This window comes from Aspergillus affinis (assembly GCF_023601865.1).
Source record: "Aspergillus affinis strain CMG 70 chromosome Unknown NODE_40_length_256409_cov_85_802654, whole genome shotgun sequence".
Taxonomy (NCBI): Eukaryota; Fungi; Ascomycota; class Eurotiomycetes; order Eurotiales; family Aspergillaceae; genus Aspergillus; species Aspergillus affinis.
Window position 1 is genome coordinate 1 of NW_026515821.1, and position 22,282 is coordinate 22,282.

The 22,282-nt window shown below is 52.1% G+C and overlaps 9 protein-coding genes across 9 annotated transcripts; 6 read left to right on the forward strand and 3 right to left on the reverse strand.

Moving 5' to 3' along the window:
* Positions 1-642: 642 nt before the first annotated feature.
* Positions 643-1,221, forward strand: KD926_007172 (uncharacterized protein; the record flags this gene model as incomplete). The annotated part of the gene is made up of 1 exon (XM_053100001.1): positions 643-1,221. One exon carries the CDS (start codon positions 643-645, stop codon positions 1,219-1,221), a length of 579 nt encoding a protein of 192 aa, XP_052956199.1.
* A 1,114-nt stretch (positions 1,222-2,335) lies between these two features.
* Positions 2,336-3,428, reverse strand: KD926_007173 (putative high-affinity glucose transporter; the record flags this gene model as incomplete). Its single annotated transcript, XM_053100002.1, has 3 exons — positions 2,336-2,902; positions 3,004-3,065; positions 3,116-3,428. 3 exons carry the CDS (start codon positions 3,426-3,428, stop codon positions 2,336-2,338), a joined length of 942 nt encoding a protein of 313 aa, XP_052956200.1.
* Positions 3,429-3,872: 444 nt separating this feature from the next.
* Positions 3,873-5,201, forward strand: KD926_007174 (uncharacterized protein; the record flags this gene model as incomplete). Its single annotated transcript, XM_053100003.1, has 1 exon — positions 3,873-5,201. One exon carries the CDS (start codon positions 3,873-3,875, stop codon positions 5,199-5,201), a length of 1,329 nt encoding a protein of 442 aa, XP_052956201.1.
* Positions 5,202-5,460: 259 nt separating this feature from the next.
* pex19 (putative peroxisomal membrane protein receptor Pex19) lies at positions 5,461-6,901 on the reverse strand (the record flags this gene model as incomplete). Its single annotated transcript, XM_053100004.1, has 3 exons — positions 5,461-5,550; positions 5,612-6,495; positions 6,676-6,901. The coding sequence occupies 3 exons, from the start codon at positions 6,899-6,901 to the stop codon at positions 5,461-5,463; spliced, it is 1,200 nt and encodes a 399-aa protein (XP_052956202.1).
* A 2,483-nt stretch (positions 6,902-9,384) lies between these two features.
* Positions 9,385-11,141, forward strand: KD926_007176 (bZIP transcription factor; the record flags this gene model as incomplete). Its single annotated transcript, XM_053100005.1, has 4 exons — positions 9,385-9,561; positions 9,925-10,141; positions 10,268-10,771; positions 10,837-11,141. 4 exons carry the CDS (start codon positions 9,385-9,387, stop codon positions 11,139-11,141), a joined length of 1,203 nt encoding a protein of 400 aa, XP_052956203.1.
* Positions 11,142-12,826: 1,685 nt separating this feature from the next.
* KD926_007177 (Golgi transport complex subunit COG3) lies at positions 12,827-15,401 on the reverse strand (the record flags this gene model as incomplete). Its single annotated transcript, XM_053100006.1, has 4 exons — positions 12,827-13,645; positions 13,711-14,736; positions 14,792-15,131; positions 15,193-15,401. 4 exons carry the CDS (start codon positions 15,399-15,401, stop codon positions 12,827-12,829), a joined length of 2,394 nt encoding a protein of 797 aa, XP_052956204.1.
* Positions 15,402-15,728: 327 nt separating this feature from the next.
* Positions 15,729-17,471, forward strand: KD926_007178 (RCC1 domain-containing protein; the record flags this gene model as incomplete). The annotated part of the gene is made up of 1 exon (XM_053100007.1): positions 15,729-17,471. One exon carries the CDS (start codon positions 15,729-15,731, stop codon positions 17,469-17,471), a length of 1,743 nt encoding a protein of 580 aa, XP_052956205.1.
* A 279-nt stretch (positions 17,472-17,750) lies between these two features.
* nop9 (RNA-binding RNA processing protein NOP9) lies at positions 17,751-19,871 on the forward strand (the record flags this gene model as incomplete). The annotated part of the gene is made up of 1 exon (XM_053100008.1): positions 17,751-19,871. One exon carries the CDS (start codon positions 17,751-17,753, stop codon positions 19,869-19,871), a length of 2,121 nt encoding a protein of 706 aa, XP_052956206.1.
* Positions 19,872-20,327: 456 nt separating this feature from the next.
* Positions 20,328-22,129, forward strand: KD926_007180 (pyridoxal phosphate-dependent decarboxylase family protein; the record flags this gene model as incomplete). Its single annotated transcript, XM_053100010.1, has 2 exons — positions 20,328-20,372; positions 20,459-22,129. 2 exons carry the CDS (start codon positions 20,328-20,330, stop codon positions 22,127-22,129), a joined length of 1,716 nt encoding a protein of 571 aa, XP_052956207.1.
* Positions 22,130-22,282: the final 153 nt, after the last annotated feature.

Here is a 22,282-nt window from a genome sequence, read left to right on the forward strand (position 1 = left end):
GGGGATCGGTAGTTACCAATACCGATGTCCGGAATAGGAAGGTCTCCTATGTGACTAGCGGTCACATACGGTTGACACCATCCTTCATTCCATTTTGCTCATCTCCGTGTCACGTAACTAGGTAGTTAACTAGTTACTCGTCCCTGCGCATCTTCCTCTTTGCTGTTTTCTTCCTTAGTTAGTGAGCTAGTTGATGGTTTGAATACCATCGATTTACTGGCCATCTTCATCCTCGTTCTACAATTCTAGGATAGCCTGCTGGCTAGTGACACCGAACGAGTGCCGGGAGGCTTCAGGTAGGAGACCTGGAGCGCGTAGGCCTCGGGTCGATCGTCCAGTACACACAAGGGTTTTTCCTTCTGCCCTGAAGTACCTTGCAGCACTTCAAGCGATATCCGCGGGCCTTCCCTTATCTTAGCGGAGGCCTCCGGTAGGGCACGGCCCACAGAGGTCTATATAAGGATCCTACGACCCACCTGTTGCACCTCACCACCAGCTTTATCCAGTATAACAGATAAGAAGATCGAGAAGATGGGAAATCAACCTTCCATGGATTCAACCAAAGCAAATTAATCTTCGGAGACTTTGCCGTCACTCGAATGCGAATCTCCGCTCACGCGTATCTGCAAATAGTTAGACAACATGAAGCAAATATACGACCAGAACAATAGCGATATAGAGCAGAAACTCGCTGGGGTCAAAGAAGTAATCCGCGACCACGACATACTTATCGAAGACCATAAAAGACGGATGGCCATGGATTGCAGACACTCACTTAAGCGATTAGAAGCCACCGGACAGCCTACCCCTATTGTGCGCCAGCAGCCCGACTTCCTCGAAGCAGATATTGTGAAAGACGCTCGAAGAATCAGCAAGAGGAATGACTTCGAGAGCCTCGTAATGTTCGAAATGATTTATGCATGTCCAATTTATGTTGCTGAGCGTCTGCAGACAGACAGAGTGACATACGTGATTCAAACCCTTAACACAATTGCGAACTACACTCTGAATCCAGAATACCAGGGGCGAAAAATATCTCTTAGTCAGGAAGAAGCGGCTGAAAACCTAAAGTCTTTTCTTCTACAAATCCACCCAGACAGTCGTATTCCCGTCGAGAAAATTGCAAACCTGCATAGCATTTGTGACGCATTTCGAGCGGCCAAAGAAGAACGTACTTGGTCTTTCAGTGCCTTCTTTTGTTCTCCTGATTATCACGCTTAATTATGATTGATGCATAGCAGGTCTTCCCTTTAAATTTAATTCTATTTACTCACTTACATTTAGATCAAGCCTAATTAAATCCATAAATACTTGTAGTCCATCCAGCTAGATAGCCTGGTCAGGGGACTCTCACTTCTTTCCCCCTTCCACCTCAACCCAATTGAAACGTCCATACAACGATGGAGTGAGATGGGTTGGCAAACTATCGACTCTACCAACATACATACATGGTTGTCGTCTTCTATGTTTTCCCGATATTGATGAACAGGCAGAACCTTGGCACAAAACCGTCACCGTCTATTAGTTTAGAGTTGCTAGCAAGCCTAGTCTTCAAGAGCGGTAGGTGAACAACCTCCTCGGTATGAAGAAGAAATCATACTATCTTCCACTTTGAGGACCCGGTCTTTTTTTACGGTAGACTCAGACATACATAAGAAATCCCATAAGAATATACATCAAGCTGGGGCTTTTGTAACGTGGCAGCAGTACCATAGTCAAAGGAGAGAGCATTGAATGAAACCCTTGGTTAATCAGATGATAACAGCCGTGATAGTGATACAAAGAAGAATCTCCATCCAACTACATCAGCCTTCTAATGTCGCCGGGTCGAAAGAAGGTCCTCTCTTTCTGGAAAACATACTTACCATATCCAGCCCTAGCCAGTTACCGTGTGGTATCCCCAATTCACTCTCGTGTCGAAACATCCACCTTGATGTCTTTCCGTTCGGAAAGTTCCACATGCTTAGAAAGCCCGGCGTGGTCCAACTTCGCAATCTCAGCTCCAACGCCGGAACACATTTATCGAATTTCCAGGTATGAACTCTTTCCTGGAACATCTCATCCAACTCTTCCAGCGATCGTCGGCTGGTCTCCGGTATACAGAACCCCACAAAGAATAACGAGACGACCGAGAACGCCCCGTAGATGAAAGTGACTCGCCCACCAATGGCACCCTGTACATAGGGATTGACGAAGTTAATCGGAACCGACGGGAGAAAGCCACCCATGGATGCCAGGAACACCGCACGCTCGCGAAGCTGACCGGTTCCAATCTCTCCGGTGACAATCCAGCACCCAGGACCCCACGTGAAGCCGTAGATACAATACCACAGGATCAGCAACGCGGCACAGGCGCTTTTGCTTGCGAGGAAAGATCGGCGACCATCGGACTCGATTCAATAGCCCCTCCCGTGCCCAGCATGGTAGCAGCGAGGCCGACAGAGCCAAGGAAGAGGGAGTTGCGGCGGCCCAGCTTGTCGAACGTGATGAACGTAATGAAATGGCAAACAAAGGAACACCCGGTGACGAGGACGTTAGTCTGGAGCGGGTCTGGGAATCCCATCTGCTGCATAAACGTGACGATGAAATTTTGAATGAACGACACTCCTTGCGCTTGTTGGAGGATTTGAACACCCATCGCCGCAACCGTTCGTCGGAGATTGGTGCCTTTGAAACAGTCCAGGACCGTCGTCGCTTTATGGAGCTCTCGCTGTTCGTCGATTTGAACCCGCAGCATTTCAATCTCTTGCGAAATCGTCTCCGGGCGATTGGATAGCTTTTTCATGACCGCTTCTGCTTCGGCAAATTTACCCCGGTAAACAAGATATCGGGGGGCTCGGGGAGGGACGGGTAGGCGAGTAGATAGCCAACTGGGACGAATAGTTGGCAGCAGATCACGATCCTTGAAGATGCGGTCAGCTTTGAAATCAAACAGGAAGAAAGAATTAGATCACGTCCATACAGATACTGAGAGCTATCGCTTCTGTTGCGACATAGGTAGACAACAAGGGTTGCGATGAAAACGCCAAACGACGTGAAGAATGAATAAAGCGACAGAAAGGCGCCTATACTCTTAGATCCCACTCTCGTCAAACAAATGTTATAAAAGACTTACCTCGAACACGCTGGAGCGAACATTGCGATAAGTACGTGGGAACGACATTCGAAGCCAATCCAATACCCGAGTAAACGACGATTCTCCCAACGGCCAGCTGCCAGAAGGACGTAAGGGCACTAGACTCCAAGATGACACCGACGGTCATAAGACATGACAAGGCCATGAAACCCATCTTGCGGCCAAATCGTGAAGTGATGACTGGCGCCATGATACAACCAAGGATGATACCAGCCGAGCCCGTTCCAGTTCCCACGGACGTCTTGTCAGAAAGGAATCGCCCATTGATCAAGATCCGCGTCATAAGCTCCATACTTGCGCTGAAATTCCGAGAGACCCAAAGCTCCACCCCACGGGGAAGGATCACCGAGCGGAGGTCCACCTCCCAGGAAGCGGGGAACGATCATCAAAAGAGTCAACGCGAGCCACAAACTGCTAATTGAGTTCTCTTGCCAAGATACTATTTACGATGATTGAGACATAGACAAATAGCTTTAGTTGATGAGACCTTTGAGCGGGTTGACATATCCAACTGGTAGGGTCAACAGCCGTGGATTGTGTCCCTCCCCCAGCTCCATATTCATCTGGACATAAAACTAAGAACGATATTCCATCCAAACCCAACGATAGACGTCACAATATCTCTCCATTGCCAGGGAACCCATAGGAAATTGACAAGAGCCACGGGGGGCCAGCTTCCTAATTAGGGATGTCGTGCAATCAGAACCGAGGGGTGTTGTGCACGTAGACAGCCCCGATGGCAGCCTCAGGAATGCAATATACCCCAAGCAGGTTAGCGCGCCAGACGGACCCGACGCGCCGCGAAGTCGCGGCGGAGGCTGGCCACTCCGCTCCCTACCTTTATCTACTCCTACCCCGTACTCCCATGACAATTCCCTATCTATTCTCCTTCCCTCTACGAATTAACCATCTTCAATCTCATCGCATCAAAATCGACCAATTCCCCCTTCCAATCCGAGAACAAACCCCCATCCGACGCGTCCGGTTCCCGTTTCCGTCCCCGTCCCCATCCCGCCACTCGAACCACGGTCTCGATCATCTCCGAGATACCCACCTACCTACCTACTTTGAGACGGAACAAAATCCTACAGACAAGATGATGTTCGCTACACCCATGCCTCAACAATTCGTCCCCTTCACCCCAGTCCGCCCATCTCCTCTCTCGCCGCGCCGCGCAAACACCACACCTTCGCGCCCCATGACGACAACAACAGCCGCAGCTCCTGCTTCCTCCCCGACGTCGCCCTCGCCGTCCCAATTCTCCTTCCAGCCGCAATTCCAATTCCAATTCCAACCCACAGACCCATCCGCAACGACCTCAACCGGAACCGCGAACCCAAGCCCATGCCCAATCACAAACACAAACACGCAATGGTCTCCCTCTCCCTCTCCCTCCACCGCCACCGCATTCGCATTCTCCCCTCAACAAACACCCACATCTCCCTCCCCTCGCACAGCCCAACCCACCTACGCGCACCGCTACGCCACCAAGATCTCCAACCCGCTATCCAACCAACCGCGCTCCTACACGGCGTCCTCATCGCCAACGGCGCGCTCGACGCGTCGCAACGCCTTCCTGAACCGCATCAAGCAGGAGCGCGATGCGGGACGATTCGAGAACCGCGGCGAGCAGCTAGCGCTGATGGAGCATGTCGCGGAGGAGAAGAGGTGGGGGGAGACAATGCGACGGAGAGCGGAAAGGCTGGCCGCGGGGGGTTTGGATTTGGACTTTGAAGGTGATGTTGCGCAGGATGAGGAGCAGGAGGTGGAGTTGAGTGTTGAAGGTACGGTGTCCCTGTCCCCGCCCATTTCATTTCCTAGTGGGTTATCGCTAACATTCGTCTTCTCTGATCTAGATGAAATCGCTCTAGAAGAGTACCTGAGACAGGAGGATGCGGCGCACATGGGACCTTGGGGATCTGATCATGCAGCAGCTATGAATCCTGGCCAGGGGGGTGGCTATAATGGGTCTAAAGATGCCGGCTCGTTCAGTGATGAGGAGTACGATGACATCTTTATGGATTTGGCGCAGCCGCCTAGTCAAGATATGGATATGAGTGGGTGATTTCAGAGGTCAGAGGCGATCGTTTGATTGCTTCCATATTATACGGAGTATTTGTTGCTTTGGGCTTTTACCTACTATGTCACTGGGATACTGGTCATGGCGTTTTTTGTTTGATGTACATAGTACAGACGGACCGGATTTTAAGACTGTGAATAAGGGTATCGACATATATGTACAGTACAAAGATGGCAGCTTGGTAAACCAAAAGAGAGCCTCATGCAAGATGACAGTCTCACACTACTCCGTATGTCTTGTTAATTTACTGCTGCGGGCAGTCCGGAACACCTCCTTTCGAGTCGTCCCAGGGATTGGCAACCAATTCCTCGGGAGGGTTGCCGGCCGATTGCATCTAGAAGTCCATGTCAGTTGATCATTATCGGGTTTCACCATCGATAGCCAGAGAAACTCACCGCTTGCATCTTCTCCCATACGTACTCGCGACATTTCGAGTCCTCGTCCGTGTATCCCGGTTCCTCGAACTTGGTCACAATCTCGCTGACGATGCCGGCCTGCATCTCGTACCGACTCATATCCTCATCGGACACCTTGCCCTTGCCCTTATTCTCCGCGATCCACGGTCCGAATTTCGTATGCAGTTCCTTCATGGGCTCGTACAGCATCTCCTTGTTGGACAGCTGCTCCATCATCCCCATGAACATCTTCGCCAGATCCCCGTCCTCTCCATCTCCCTCGCCGGCGCCCGCACCCGCCTCCACGGCCTTCATCAGTTGCGCCAGCAGATCATCCGAGATGTCGTCCTCCGACGCCGCCGCCGTCGCCTTATCGCCCGACTCTTTCATGCGGTTAATCGTTCTAGAAATCGCATCGTTGAACGATTCCGGCGCCGGCGCTCCTCCTTTCTTATCGCCTCCTCCAGCAGAAGCCGACACAGCCGCCGCGGCACCCGCACCCACAGCGGTAGCAGCGCCCGTGGCCGCCGCGGCGCTAGCTCCCAGATCAGAAGGCGACGCGCCCTCTTCGGCCATGACGTCGGCCAACAGCTGCTTGATGAAATCGCCCGGCGGGATGCCGCTTTCCTCGAGTTGCTTGGTGAAGGCGTCAGCGCCTTGCTCGATGTCCGCGAGGTGGGCGCTGTCCGGGGCGGATCCGGACTGCTGACCCATCATGTTCGCCATGTCTTTTTCGAGTTGCTTCATGAAGGCTGCTTCGTCGAATTCGCCATCGGCATCGAGGGGAGCGTCGCCTGACGCGCCGGCGGCGGGAGAGGTGGTAGCCGAAGCGGCAGCATCTTTGGGTGCCGTTGCGGGGGTGGGTTTGAAGTTATCGAGGACGTCTGGGGAGGGATAGAGTACTGATTAGTTCGGTTGATTTATTGTGGCCCATCACGTGGACAAGGACAGAAATGGATTGATGAGGCGATGAAGTTGAGTTGTAGCGATCATGCTTGGTATGGATGTGGGCTGGTGCGCGGAGAAGATTTTGGCGGGGTTGGGTGGGTTTGGTATCAACCTACCATCTAGCTCGTCGAAGTCGGAGTCATCATCGTCATCATCTTGCGCGGCTGTTTGGCTAGGTTGTTTTAGGGCTTGCGATTGCGTTGAATCTGTCGATGTCGAGGGGGGACTCGTGTTCGCGTTGTCTGAGCTGCTCTTCTCCTTCTCCGCCGCCGCTGCTGTAGTCTGTTCGGCGGGGTGTTCCTCGCGAGGATCGACCGCGGGGGGCGCCGACGAGGAGGCCATGCTATCCGACTGGTCGAGGTACCGGTTGCAGATGCAAGGAGGAGGATGTAGTGAGTGGACAGGAGGGAAGGGGACGAGAGTCAGAGATGGCGCCGGGATGGAATGAATCTACTCTACGGAGGAAGAGGATCGCATGTGAAGATTGAGAGAAATGGAGGAGCGGAAGGCATGACTAAGCCGAGAGGGAGGAGAAAGCCGACGAGCCGACCACCGCGGTTGTTCGGTCATGATCAGTATACTTCATCCTGGGGGGTTCTCGGTTCTAGTATAGCTACTGGTATAAAAGAATTGGAATGATTTGACTGCAGGGTTGGGGGCGGAGAGAATGAGTTCCAGGGAAAAGACCATCGTGACCGGCTCGGGATAACGAAGGTAAGTTTCCCAACATGCCATGCCATCTCAAAGTTTAGGTGCCCCGTTCATTATACGAGAATCTCGGTAGTCCGAGGCGTCCGACGAGCTTCTAGATTCTACTCTGGAGTACTTCTCATTCCAATGCCAAGTCTGAAGTCATATCCTGCTCGTTACATCGGTCGTTGGTCGGTCGTGGACTACCCAACTAGAGGAATCTGTCCTGTCGATCCCTGCCAAGCGACCGGCTCGATCAGACCATCGCCCTGGCCTCAGATGATCGCATTCCATCCCACGGTGGCTGGACCTCGTGATGTCCTTTCGCCTACGTTGCTTCGATTTCCAGTCTTTCGTCCTTCTCTCCGGTGAGAGCTGAGAAGACAGACTCAGACTGGCAGTGCAACGGACGCTAACACGGAAACTCGCGACCGGTACCGGTGTGCCTGTATTGGTGTACTTACTACAGTGTACCTACTACGGTGTACCATACTCTGTCCAGGGGGCACCCCTGGGGACACGCTGTGATCTCAATCTGAAGCGACTCGAGAGTCAAGAATATCTACTGCTCCGTACTCCAGAGTCCATAGCAAATCACCCCGGAAATGCCTCCCCCAAGTCACATGTCATTCCACGCGAAACCTGAGACAGCTATTAGGATATATATTATATAATAGCATTGAATGGGCATCGAATAGAATACCGTAAGGGCCGTAACTGCCATACGGAAAACTCTGACGGGGCGAGTGACGGTCGGTCCCAAGCGGAACTTCTCCGCGGACAAAACGCGCCTCCATTCGACGCCTCTCCAACAAGCCATCGGTCATCAAATACCACCTGTAACTAGTTACTCCAATTCTCGTCGTCTGAAGGTGGTTTGACTCCAACGAGGGAAGCCAGCCAGGAGATACATGCTTTGCAACATTCCGTGGTGGTCAAGGCCAATGTTGGTTGTTCGTTCGGTCAGAGTCGGCCTGTTGCTGTCCAGCGTTCCAGGCTTCCAGCTGGTTGCCAATTGCCTGTCACCGACTCTCTCCACTCGTTGCCTGCATGGGGTCAAATAGGCGAAACGGAGGCAGTGACGAGTCTGGTGCCTCGAACTAAGCGGATCTTCGGCCGGGTCTGACCTTGAGAAGTGGATCGCGTCGTGCCGTCGCCGAGAGGAGAGAAGATTCTTACTGTACGGAGTACCTGCGAAGGGAAGAGAGGGGGAGGGGAGGGGAAATGATCTCATCTGTTTGAGGAAGGAAATCTGTCTTTTTTTTTCTTCTTCTTTTTTTTCCCTTTGGATTTATTGTCTTGGGAGTTCGATAGTTGGAAGAGGGAAGAGGGAAGATGAACAGAGAGGGACGGGTCAGGAAAGGGAATCAAGAAGAAGAAGAATAATAATAATAACCAAGAGAAGAAGACCCCTCATCGGTTCGTCGTCTGCCTGACCCAAACAGACAGAGCGACCTTCCTTTCTCCATCGTTGGTTCCTCCCGCACTTTTCTTTTTTTTTTTCTTTTCTTTTTTCCCTCGTGTTCTTTTTTCCTTAATAACAATCCGGTTCTTTTTAGTAAATAATTTTACCTCACATCTTTCCCACACCCGCCTCCCCTTCTTCCTCCCTCTCTACTTGCCCATCTCACCGTGTTGGTTATCTCTTTATCCATCGTCAATTTCCTTTATGTCACGCCTTTTACTGGCCCTCTTGCTAATCTCTGGCTTTGCTCGCACGTCCCTTCCATCCGCCCAGCCGCGCGTTTCTTGCGCCTGATTCTTGTCTATCCCGTTGATTGTTCGCTTTAACCCACCCCGCCGGGGAAAAAGGTTCCTGTCCTACTTATTTTTTTTTTCTTTATTTTATTTTTTTTTCTCCGGTGGTGGTTCTTGTCTACCCTAGAGCTGGTTAATCAGTCCACGGCCATATCGGGGGTCGGTGTATCTGGGGATTGATCGATTCCATCTTGGTCCCTTATCCTTTTTACCCTCTTCTTTTTGATTTTTTTATTTGATCATTCTCCTCACGGATCCGGTGTGACTTACCACACGTAAGGGGAGAACGACGTCATTAAAAAAAAAAAAAAAAGAAAAGAAAGGAAAGGAAAGAGGACAAAGAGGGTGATAATCGTGTCTCCCTCAATATAATTCCAATGGTCTCTATGGTGGACACGTCGCATTCAAATCAAAATGACATGGAGGTCGTACCTAAGCCCGAACCTCCCATCGAGGGATCAATCAGTTCCGCCGTGTCGACGCCCGAAGCTGAAGGCGAGATCCTGACGCAGGACGTGGCCCAGACGCAAAAGCGAAAGGGAGGAAGGAAACCTGTACGTAAGAGAAAAAAAAGAAGCAGCATCTTCCCCCTTTATTTATGAAATCCGGGGCCCCGCATTTTATCCTGGATTATCGGCCCTTTTATCTTACTTTATCTTGTTTGCTTTATCGCTCTATCGTTCTATCGTTCCTTCATCGATTTATCAGCGGCGTTATGCATCACATCTCGTCCTGATTGATTGATTGTCTCTCCCTTATCACCTCATCCCCCCCCCCTTCCTTTACCCCCTTGTCCCTTTAGTTCCCCAGTTGTACTTCTATCATTTGTTCCTTGTTCTGTTCTGATCTCCGTGGGGCCCCGATCCTTTTTCTTCTTTTTATTTCTTATCTTTCGGTTTATTGACCCAGCTCCCTAGATCTATGCCACCTCCGAAGAGCGTAAGCAACGCAATCGGCAGGCCCAGGCTGCGTTTCGCGAACGTCGCACTGAGTACATCCGCCAACTCGAATCCACCATCAAGCGCAATGAAGACACCCTGCAGACCCTGCAACAAAATCACCGGACGGCTGCTGACGAGTGTCTGATGCTGCGCTATAAGAACTCTCTCCTAGAGCGTATCTTGCTTGAGAAAGGTGCGTCATAGTCCTTGGCTTTTCTATGTCCCTTATCTTCCTTTTTCTCTTCCCTTCTCTTACTTCCCGTTCCAATTCCATCACCTTGAGCACCTATTCCCTCTACAGCGGTCTAACCTCCATCAGGCATCGATGTACAAGCCGAATTGCGCCTGAAGGCCGCCACCCCCGGCGGTCCCGGGAAACCCAACCCGATGGCGGCCAAGCCGCCGTCGTTAGAACGGGCGGCAATCAATCGAAATACGGCCCAGCGACATCCGACCGGCATCGCGCCCAAGGGAGAGCCGTTTGGCCTGTCACAGAACCGGGATGGAGCATACGGCATCCCGTCGCCTCAATATCAAGGCACGCCCTCGTCGCACGTGTCGTCCCCGTCCCACGCCAAATCCCCGGGTTTTGGCTTCCAGGGTGCCATGTCGCCGGTGGGCGTCGATCCGCAACAAGCGCAGCAATCTCGGTCGCAGATGCTGTCGCATTCTCGAAATATTAGTCAGGCATCTCCGCCTATGAGTGTCGCGCCGTCGGAAGCAAGCGAACCCAAGTCCGCCGTGCCGGGAACGGGTCCTCGCGCTGCTCGCGTTCCGTCTGCATATTATCCTTCCCCATTCCAAAAGCATTATGACCAACTCGGTAAGTTGATCGCATCTCATCAGAGCCAATATCCTAGGGCCAGGCGGACTGACTAGATCGACCAGAACAAGAATATGACGCCCAAGCGGATTTGATTGATGAGGAGCACGAATCGTCAGTCGGAGCGTCTCCTTATGTGCCTGGCTTCAACCCGGCAGCATCAGTACCCTCAGGATCGCATTCCATGGGAACTCAGAGTCTCGGACACTTCAATCCTCACGCGGCGGAGGGATCCAACGGTGCATATAACAATCCAAATCAACTCCTCGGCAATTACGAGCCCATGTTAGATGCAGATCCCTTCGGTCTCAGCGCCAGCATGCATTTCCAGACCCCCTTCAGCTACGAGCAAAATAGCACCCGCCATTAATTCTGTTTGCCTTTCTTTGCGTCACGATCCGCTCATGACCCGCCGAGTTATCATCTTATATCAAAATCGACAGTATCTGTCGGAAGTTCTTTATTATCATAATTTCTTTCTCTTTTCTTTTTCTCACCCCCCCCCCCCTCCTCCCATGATTACCTCCATCCTGATCTTGCATCTTTCGTCATGGAACCGGAAGACAAAAGTTTTATACTTATATTACTTCGGAGCATTTTCTCGGCGCACGCGGTTGATACCATTTGTTTCTGCTGGTCATTTTGTTCGACGCAAAACAATTCCACAAAAGAAAGAAGAAGAATGGTTATTTTATTTGATTGATTTGAGTTTCACTACGGAAAAAGGAAAAACACAAGAAAGATGGATCCCGAAAAATGAAGACAAAAAATTGTTGGACCTAAAACAGACAGAGAGAAAAAAAGGAAACAAAAAAACCGCAACACAAAAAAGCAAAACAAAGCAAAAACATTTTCACAAGACTACCTTACTTTACTTTACCTATGGATACATTTGATTATCTTTACCATGTACATGATTTTTAGCAATTATGTTGATGTTGATTCTACCGAGCTAGACTGTGTCTGTTCGGTCGACGACGAAGAATGGTTTTCTCTCTACTCTATTGTCATGGACATATTGATATTTTCTCTCTCCAGTTTACTTTCTGTATTTCTTTCTTATCCGCAATTGCTTGACGCGCCGCTTGATCATCGGGATGGACGGGGGTCCATTGCATTTTTAGGCTTCTTTTCTATACTATTGCTTTCCACATGATATCCCATTTGATTTCAACCCACAACCATCCACTGTAGACAGCCGCTAGAAAGAAAGATGACACGAGAGAAGTAAATACCTACCGATATAAAACTCAGCTCGAAGCCAAGAGAGCGCAAATATAGAAGTAATAATCTTCCCCCGGGTAAATAGCAACCAAATAACCACCCGATTGTATCCAATGAATGACCTTGACTCTCGATCCTTCTCTTGAACAACTCACCATAATACCAAGGACCCTCTCCGGAGTACCTGGTGGGGTGTATGGAGTAGATGGGAGTTCACACGACTGCCTGCCTTCTCGAGTAGCCATGTTGTTGCCTGAAGGGTAAGGCACCACAACCATACCGCTGCCTGATGGGTCAGGCAACCTCATTGGAACCAAATCACCTGACCCAAACTCTAAAAAACCACAACTCTCAGATGATCATTTGGGAGTGGTCAGGATGATAAATAACAGATTTTGTATGGGCTCTACGGTTTGCAAGGCGCTTGCGTCACCAGATAGACGATGCCTTTTGTATAAATTATTTATCTGGTGCACAAAACTACTAGCTATCGGGCTCTGGTTTCAGATTTGAGCTATTAGCTTTTTTGAGGTGGTGGGACGCGATTTTGTATGAGGGGAGGGGTTCTTGGGGGGTGGTTCTGCCGGGAAAGAGCGCGGGGGCGGAGGGACTATTTGCCAGGTTGGTCTTGCATGGTCTACTCCGTACATAATAACCTGGTCTAGTCTCGCGCCCGTCAGAGTTACTTTTGTTATTTTGCCTCGGTTTGTTTGAATGAAACGGTGAAAATATGATCTGATGCAATATGCTTCGCTTGCTATATACAATGTACGAGTCTTCATAACAAAAGGGTATTGATATCTTTATCTGCAAAGGTGATCATGGAACTGTCTATGACCGACGATGAGACGCCAGACTAGCCGAGCCACTCACACTGAGACTCCGACTCGTTGTGCCATCATCTCCATCTTCTTCCAGAGATGCCATCGCCACGCCAACCCGGAAGATACCCTCACACCACTCGGAAAACGTATCGACGTCCCAGACGGCGTCCTCGCGCCCTTTACCCTTCCGCGTGCTGACCGCGTTCCCCTTGCTCTTTTCGGCGGAGATGTACTTGTCGAAGAAATCCTCGTAGATCTGGATGACGCGGTCCTGGACCGCGCCGACGAGGGTTTCCCGCATGCGCGTGTCGTCGAGGTAATCGACCAGGCACTTGCGGAGGGCGGGGACCTCGGACTCGATGGTGCGGCAGGTAGGGAAGATGAGTTCGCCGCGCTGGAGGTTTCGCGTGTCGATGAATTGGGCGGGAAGGGAGGCGGTCATTTTGGTGGCGAAGTCGTCGATGAAGTCGTTGATGACAGTGCGGAGACGTCCGTCTAGCTCGACCTTGGCGTCGAGCATGTTCTCGACGACCCGCGGGAGGAGGCCGTGTCCGACGAGTCGCATCAGGTTGCGCGGGTTGAAGAGACCGCCGCGTTCACGCAACTCCCAGAAGGTGTTGGTCATGCCGGAGAAGTCGAAGGAGACCTCTGGGGCGACGTATTCGATGTCGAAGGCGACAATTTGCTGTTTGAGGATGAGGAGGTGGCTCATGAGGAAGAGTTGGCTGTCTGTGGCAGATTTGCTGGACATGAGGGAGCTCGCGTGGTGGAGGGATAGGATAGTTTGGTGGACGATTTGGTGTGCTAGATCATCGAAAACGGTAGACTGGTATGTTTGTCAGTTTGGGCGCGCATAATATTACTGGAGAGGGGAAGGATAGAGAGGGTTACATTGACTAGTCGGTATATCCGGCTTAGAAGCCATATGGCCTTGCGCAGGGTTGGATACCAGCCACTTAAGGCGGTTTGCGATTCAAAGTCCCACTTAGAATCTTGATCCGTGGGCGCGTCGGCACTGTCTTCGGCTTGCTTGGCTGGAGTGGATAGATTCACTAAGGCATCTGCAGGGGCAACCTTTCGGCCGGAGATCTGGCCTTCAGTGACAGTGATTGAGACCGGTCGGTTGCGAGCTGGGTAATCGAGATCTTCCGGACGGGGCTTGTACCGTTCGATTTCATCGCGGAGGAAAGCTTGCGCTCGGAAGACGAGGCGAGTCTGAACATCCTCCAATGCCGGCTGAATCAGGGAGGAGAAATCGAGCTGGTTGGCATCCGTGTGCTCTGTTTCTTCCTCCTGATCGAACAGATAGCGGGTCTGGAGTAGAGTGCAAAGCTGGCACAGTCGGATGATCTTGTCTTCGTGAATGATCTTGGGTCGAAGGTGATCGTAGAGAGGTTCGCATAGCGTTTCCAGGAAATCGTATAAGCCGCCCTGGCCATGGAACCATTCTTCCCACAGATCAAACTCGTCCAAGCACACGCCGCGCACGTAGCTGATACTTCCGCGGGCGAAGGCGACAAGGTCCTTCGAGGTACTCGGAGCCTGCGCAATATCATTGAGGTTCTTATGCACCAGCGGAATGATGAGCTTGCCACGTGTGGCAGCATAGTTAGCATGAAGTTCGTTGAGAAGACTCTGGTATTCAGCTTCCGTCCCTTGGTCAGGGTCCAAAGGAGGGACTGCTCTCTTTTGGATTTCAAGACCAATCTGCTTTAGTTCCGGTGCGCCGACCCTAAACTTAGCATATAGTAGGGCGGACATCGTTGTGTCATTCAGTTGCTTGTCCGCGATTTTCTTCGAAGCGCTTAAGTACACGTCACGCAGGGCGGCGACAAAGTGTCCTCGGATGAGAGTAAGAGCACGGGTTAGAAGTAGCCTGTACCTGGACCGATATACACTGGATTCCTTTTGATCTGGCTGTGGGAGAGTCAGTAAGCTTTCCTTGAACAATGCTTACCCAGACGATACGAACATGTGTCTCCATATAGTCCAAGCACTCGTCTAGCCGTCTAAGCATATCCGAGAAGTCCTGCCCGCGAACAGTGTTGCCCGCACCCGGCGCATTAAGTCTTCTTGACGCAGGATCTAGGAATTCGTAATACTGAAGATTCTCCTGAATGTCTAACACCAATTCCGAGTCCCGCTTCTGAGCAGATAAGAGCCCCTCGCATTGCTTCTGAAATTTAGAGGTCTGCAATTCCACCGCCTGAAAGTCCTGGGACAGACTGCTGAGAACTTTGAGGGTAGAGGAGGTGTCGGTCAAGAGGGAGTCGAGGTGGGATTTGGACATCTGCAGCTCATGAAGGCACGCTCTAATTCCCATAATGGTCAGCCTGGCTCCTTTGCCTAGCGTGCGCCCGCAACAGTACTCACTGGTATTCATCGTAGCTGGATTCCAGCAAGCTGTCTTCAACTTCATTGTACCATTCAATGAAGTCTAACTCATTATGGATGTCCGCAATCGCATCCAGACCCTCCGGCTCGAGTTTGGTTTCCTGCGTCTCCTGAGCCTGGAACTGCTGGGGCGTGCGAGACGGGACTGTCTGTCGACGGGATCGCGGTCCCTTTGTCTGCTGGCGCATCGTGACGGTGCAGTCTTTTGACGAACGTGAGTCTATGCTCTTCGATCTTGGACCCTATAAAGAAAAGAAAACTTCCCGCAGTCCGCCCATCAGCCACAACAGATGGCGGGTCTCTGATGGTCAAACTTGTCCTCCGCTGGCCGCTTGAATGCGGTATTCTGCCGCCGCCCTCCGCCTCCGCTCCGACTGACGCAAGTCTCGCGGAGCTGGACTCTTTTGCCTTCGGTTTCTGCGGGGAAAGCTAATTACTACTGAGACCCAAGGTCATCCACTCTCACTCCCGGAGTAAACACTATGCACCTTTGAGGACTCAGGTCACAGGGCAATATGTGGACAGCTCGCTCGCGACAATCGGCGACGACGGTCGTTGCCACCTCTCGCCGTCTTGCTCGAAATGGCCGGTCTGCCATACGGGAGCAAAAGAGATATGCCAGCCATGGTCCGAGGGTAGAACGCCAGTCTGCCCCTTCGTCGCATTGGTTTCGCAATTCGTTGGGGCTTGCAGGAACAGCAACTGCCGCGTTCGTGGCCTACTCGTATCTAACGAACCCGGGGATTCAGATCGAGAACCCAATCGACCCCAATGCCAAAACTCTGTCAAAGATTACTGGGGAATTGGGTCCCGAGCTCATTCAAAAGAAAAGGAGTGTGAAAAGTCCGGGTGTCTATGTGTGGGGAACGAATACCCACAGTGTTGTTGATCCGGACTCGAAAGAGACTGTGATCAAGACCCCTCGGAGGATCTCTTATTTCGACGACCAGGTGCTGAGAGATCTCAAACTCGGAGAAAAGTCTGGTGCTGCTATCACTGATAAAGGTGACTTAGTTCAATGGGGTAAAGGCTTTTCGGAGACAGACTTCAAGCCCACCAAGACTCTCACTGGCAAAAACTTGACCTCATTATGTATGTCCAACGATCGGATTCTTGCTCTGTCCTCTGACGGAAACGTTTATTCCTTGCCGATTGCGAGGGAGGATCAAACGTCTGGCCGTAAGCTCAAGGAAGGCTCTTGGGTCCCCTTCTGGTCCGGAACGGCCGGGGTAAGCTATCGGCTGCTTCAGCCGGGCCTGAAATTGGGCGAAAGGATAACTTCTATCAGTGGCGGTTTGGAACATGCCCTTCTTCTTACAAGCAGTGGCAGAGTTTTCTCCGTTGCCTCATCCACTGAGAGTTACCCTTCTCACGGACAATTAGGTGTGCCAGGTCTGGCCTGGGCCACGCGACCTCAAGGTCCAGTTGATGCCTGCCACGAGGTCACGGCGCTCAAGGGATTTAAAATTGCCCAGATAGCTACCGGAGACTATCATTCGCTGGCTCTTAGCAAGGATGGCAGCGTATTTGCTTTTGGAGACAACTCATTTGGTCAGCTGGGGATGCAATTTGATCCGTCATTGCCATTCAGCGATACCCCTGCCATGATCCCCATCGCAAGGCTTTACCGTGGTCACATCTGGTTTCCCAAAGCCACCAGGATCGCAGCTGGAGGCGCCAACAGCTTCTTCACCGTGGATGCCAAACGGATTGTTGGCCCCGGAGAAAACCCTTCAGCAATCCGTGATCTAGACCGCATCACCGCCGACACTTGGACCTGCGGAAGAGGCATTTGGGGTGCTCTCGGGAACGGAAAATGGATTCATCTGCAAGATTCTCCTACCAAGGTGAAGCCATTGAGTGGTCTGTTTGAATACGATGAGCGAAAGAAGACACTTTCGCCCATTCGGTTACACGAGATCTCCGTGGGAACGACGCACGTGTCAGCGGTAATGGACAACAAAACTCATATGGACGCTTCTCCGACATCGTCTTTGGACAACGACAACGACTGGGGCTTTGATGCGCTCTGGTGGGGAGGAAACGAGCACTATCAGCTTGGAACCGGCAAGAGAAGCAACATGTCCAAACCCACCTACATTCTCGCACCTCATGAGGGTTCCAAGGAAGACAAAAAGGAAGATGCGCGACTCCAGATCATGCCTCGCCATAAGGGCAAGGTCGGCTCTCGCAACGTCAGTATGGAACAGCATGTCGTGTGTGGAAGGCACATTTCTGCCATCTACTCTTCTGTATAATCATCGTCTGAAACTGGGGTCATATTTGTATTATCCAATGTATTAAGGAGTCTTGTATTTCGTCATCAAAATGAATGATCTCATGTGTTGAACATACTTCATCGCCCGTTCGAATACTTAGTTGAGGCCGTAGAGTGCAAACCGAGCAAACACCGCTCAATTCCGCGGAAGTAACGCTCGGACCACCGCTTATCCCAAAAAAAAAAATTCCCTGCGCAAAAAAGAATCCAGTCCGATCAACAATTCTCTCACATCCTCCCCTGCAGGAATTATTGCACCATGCCCCGTGAAAATCAGAAACGAGGCCGTCGTGCCGCCGAAAAGGCCGACAAAGATGCAGCGAAGCGAAAGCGCGACGAAGCGCCCGAAGATGCCGCCCCCAAGCGATTGAAGCCCTCGACGGACGAGATGGAGATCGAGACCCCCGAGTTCAACGAAGGCGCCGACTACATTCCCCTCGAAGAACCTCAAGACCAAGTCCAGGACCAAGGACAGGATGGCGCGCCGTCGAGTGACATACCTTTCTACGGTCTTCTCGATCCCGAAGAGCAGGAGTATTTCTCCCGCGCGGGCGAGATGCTGGAATTGAACCAGTTCCAGGATGCGGAGGAGCGGCGACTATTTATCGATAGTGTGTACAGGGAGGCCAATGGCAAGGAGTTGAAGATCTCATGCAGTCAATCTTGCTCTCGGCTTATGGAGAAACTCATGTTGATGTCCGACATTCGCCAGATCCGGAGGCTGTTCAATAAGTTCCTGGGCCATTTCTTGCACCTCGTTCAGCATCGGTTCGCGAGCCATTGCTGCGAAACACTGTTCATCAATGCGGCGCCTGGTGTGACGCAAAAGCCGTCAAAGACCAAGGAAATCAAAGACTACGGTGATGAGGAGGACGAGCCCGAACCCGAGCTGTCGCTTGCGGAGATGTTCATGCAGGTCGTCCAGGAACTGGAAGGAAACTGGGGATACTTGTTGACGGAACGGTTCGCATCGCATACAATCCGAGTTCTTCTGTTGGTTCTTGCTGGTGAGCCGGTCGATCTCTCAACAAGCGACTCGGTTGTCGCGAGTCGAAAGAGTGAGAGAGTGGGCGCTGTGGGCACAGAACCGACAAAGGATGAAGATGCTGTTCCGCAGAAAAAGGGAGTGCCGGAGAACTTTGAAACCACCCTGAAGAAGGTCATGGGTGATATGGTGTCTGTGTTGGACGATACTTATCTGCGAGCATTGGCCACCCACCCTGTGGGTAACCCCGTTCTCCAGGTGCTGGTTTCTTTGGAACTGTCCCATTTCGGAAAGTCGAGTGCGAAGGATCCGAAATCAATCACAAGAAGACTCATTCCTGACGAGAACTTCGAAGAGGGCTCCGAGACCTCGAATTTCATCCGGGGTCTACTGTACGACCCCGTGGGATCTCGTCTCCTCGAAACCATTGTGCGCTGCATGCCTGGAAAACTCTTCAAAAGCCTCTACAAGAACTTCATGCGCGATCAGATCGCTTCGTTCGCTCGCAACACCACCGCCGGATACGTTGTCCTCCGGGTGCTAGAAAGACTCGGAAAGGACGATCTTCAGAGTGCTATGGAGTCCATCGTTAAGCAAATTCCCAATCTTCTTGAGCGGTCTCGGACAAATGTGCCTAAAGTGCTGATCGAGCGATGTGTGGTCCGAGGCGTCAACACGGCGCCGCTTGCTCGATCTATGGAAGCTGCCTACGACCAAGACCCCGCCAAAAGGCTGAATCAGATTCTACGCCTCGAGGAAACCTCTCGGGACAACGAAGGACCGGAATCGCAATCGAAGGAGCCTGGCTCTGGTCAGGCATCTAACGCAGAGAAGCTGCACGGCTCGCTGCTTGCCCAAACGATGTTGACGGCCCCCGGGCCGATGAGCGGACTGATCTTCTCGAGCCTGCTGGCCCAGTCGTCTGAGACCCTCCTGCAGCTGGCCAAGGACCCCACTGCCTCCCGGGTCCTCCAGCATGCTCTTACTCTCCCGACCTCCACCACTCAATTCCGCCGACAGTTCACCACGCGATTCACGAGTCATCTGAAGGACCTTGCGCTCGACAGCAGTGGATCCCACGTTGTCGATTCCCTATGGACAGCCACCCAAGATCTTTATTTCGTCAAGGAGCGAATGGCGCAGGAATTATCGCAACATGAGTTTGCGCTCCGAGATTCCTTCGTCGGCCGCGCCGTCTGGAGAAACTGGTCCATGGATCTGTACAAACGACGACGAGGAGAATGGGCGGCTAAGGCGAAGGGCCTTGATAGTCAGGACGGTTCTGGAGAACGACCGAAGTCGAAGATCGAGCTGGCACGGGAGAGATATGCCGCGAAGGCGGAGGAAAACAAGGCAAAATATAACCCGAATATGGTGGCTGTGAAGAAGAGATAATCGAAGGATGTCTGAAGGATGGATGAATGAATGTATTTACTTGCAAGCTAGAATTTCTTCGATCCTGAGGCCTGCATGGGTCAGGTGATTAACCGCGGGGTCAAACAAATAAAAAAAATTCCCCCAAAAGTTCTAAACGAATTACAATCACCAATCCACATTCAACATCGAGAAGCCCCTACATAGAGACGATCGCCAGCTCCACGTGCTTGTCAGCCATGCAGTGCCGTCCATTCGACATGATGTCAGACCCGCTCGCCCTCTCGCCATCTTGTCTCCACCGAGATCGGGAGGGGCATATCCTCGGGTTCGGCCATAGGTAGAGGAATTCTCCGGCTTTCTGAAGTCTCATAAAATGCGCAATTGATTCACCGTAACTCGACCCTTATAAACACTCACATACCGCTGATCTGTTAGTCAAATTCCTCTTCTCAACTTGTGACTTGAACAGCATTTATGGCCGTGCCGGCAGCGTCTAGTCGCGCATACGAAGTGCGAAATGTGAGTCAGACTCTACCAGAGCCAATTACTCCCTGCACCCATTGGTGGAAATTGGACATGCTGCTAATCGTTTAATCCTGGACTAGCTTCTGAGCGCCGTCGAAGACCTTCTAATTCCTTTCATTCGCTCCGCAGACGATGACTCCTTGAACCAAGTGCAGCAATTGAAAAATGGCGTTAACGGATCCAATGGCTCGAATGGAGACCTCCAGCACCCGAGTACCTCGTTGGTCGACTACAAGAAGCCCGACGAGTTGCAGAATATTCTCCAATTGCGGATTCCAGAGCAAGGCACGGGGCAGAATGGCTTGATCGAAGTTCTCCAGAAGGTCCTGCGCTACTCCGTCAACACCTGGCACCAGGGTTTTCTCGACAAGCTATATGCCTCAACCAATGCCCCGGGCGTCGCCTCGGAGCTGATCCTGGCGGCTCTGAACACAAATGTCCACGTGTACCAGGTTTCCCCGGCTTTGACGGTGATCGAGAAGTATACCGGACGGCAGCTAGCCGAGCTCTTCGGGCTGAACGGCCCTCGAGCCGGTGGTATTTCGGTGCAGGGTGGTTCCGCGTCCAACACGACGTCAATCGTCATTGCGCGCAACAATCTATTCCCCAGCACGAAAAAGGATGGAAATAGTGATTACCGATTCGTGCTGTTTACCAGCGCCCACGGTCACTATAGTATCGAGAAGGCGGCGCAGATGTTGGGTCTTGGAAGCAGCTCGGTCTGGTCGGTACCCGTGGACAAGCAGGGCCGGATGATTGCGGCCGAGCTGGAAAAACTGGTCCAGAAGGCGCTGAAGGAGAACCGGACCCCGTTCTACGTCAACGCGACTGCCGGATCGACCGTCATGGGGTCCTTCGACCCCTTTAACGAGATCGCCGCCATCTGTAAGCGATACAACCTCTGGTTCCACGTCGATGGCTCCTGGGGCGGCTCATTTGCCTTCTCCCAGCGGCAGAGGGAGAAGCTCGCTGGCGCCGAAAAGGCCGACAGCATTGCCATCAACCCGCACAAGATGCTCGGTGTCCCCGTCACCTGTTCCTTCCTGCTCGCCGCCGACCTGCGACGATTCCATCGCGCCAATACCCTCCCCGCCGGATACCTGTTTCACAACGAAGACACCGAACCGTCCGACGAGGACCAAGCAGGTGAACCGGAATCCGAGTTGGCTGTCGACTCCCCCGAGGTGTGGGACCTGGCGGACCTGACCCTGCAGTGCGGCCGACGCGCCGACTCCCTCAAGCTCTTCCTCGGCTGGACCTACTACGGCACCGCGGGCTACGAAAAGCAGATTGACACGGCCTGCGACATCGCCGGTTACCTCGCGACCCTGGTCGCCGAGCATCCCGACTTCATCCTCGTCAGCGAGAACCCACCCCCTTGCCTGCAGGTTTGTTTCTACTACGCACCCGGCCGAGAGTTCGTGCATCCGCGCGGGATCGTCTCGAACGAGACCGAGCGCGGCAAGGCCAACAGCAAGGTCACAGAGCAGGTGACGCACGCCATCGTCAGCCGGGGATTCATGGTGGACTTTGCGCCGCCCAGCGGCGACGAGGATGCCGTCGGCAGCGGGAAGTTCTTCCGCTGCGTGGTGAACGTGCAGACGACCAAGGAGACTGTCGAGGCGCTGGTGCAGGCTATCCAAGACGTTGGTCCTGGCATCGTCGATCAACTGAAGAAGGCCGAGAACGGTTCGGTGCCGTCGAGGAGACCGGGTGAGAGGGGCCACGGACCTGTGGTCCACCATGCATGATCTATTGATCTTATATTCGAATCGTCAGAGATGCGAATAGATTTGTTTTCGGGTGACCTATTTCGGGTACAATTTTTTGTTGTGTTTTTTTCGGTATGGATGTTAGAAAAGATCTTCTATAGAGTATATATATGTATAAATGATATTACGAAC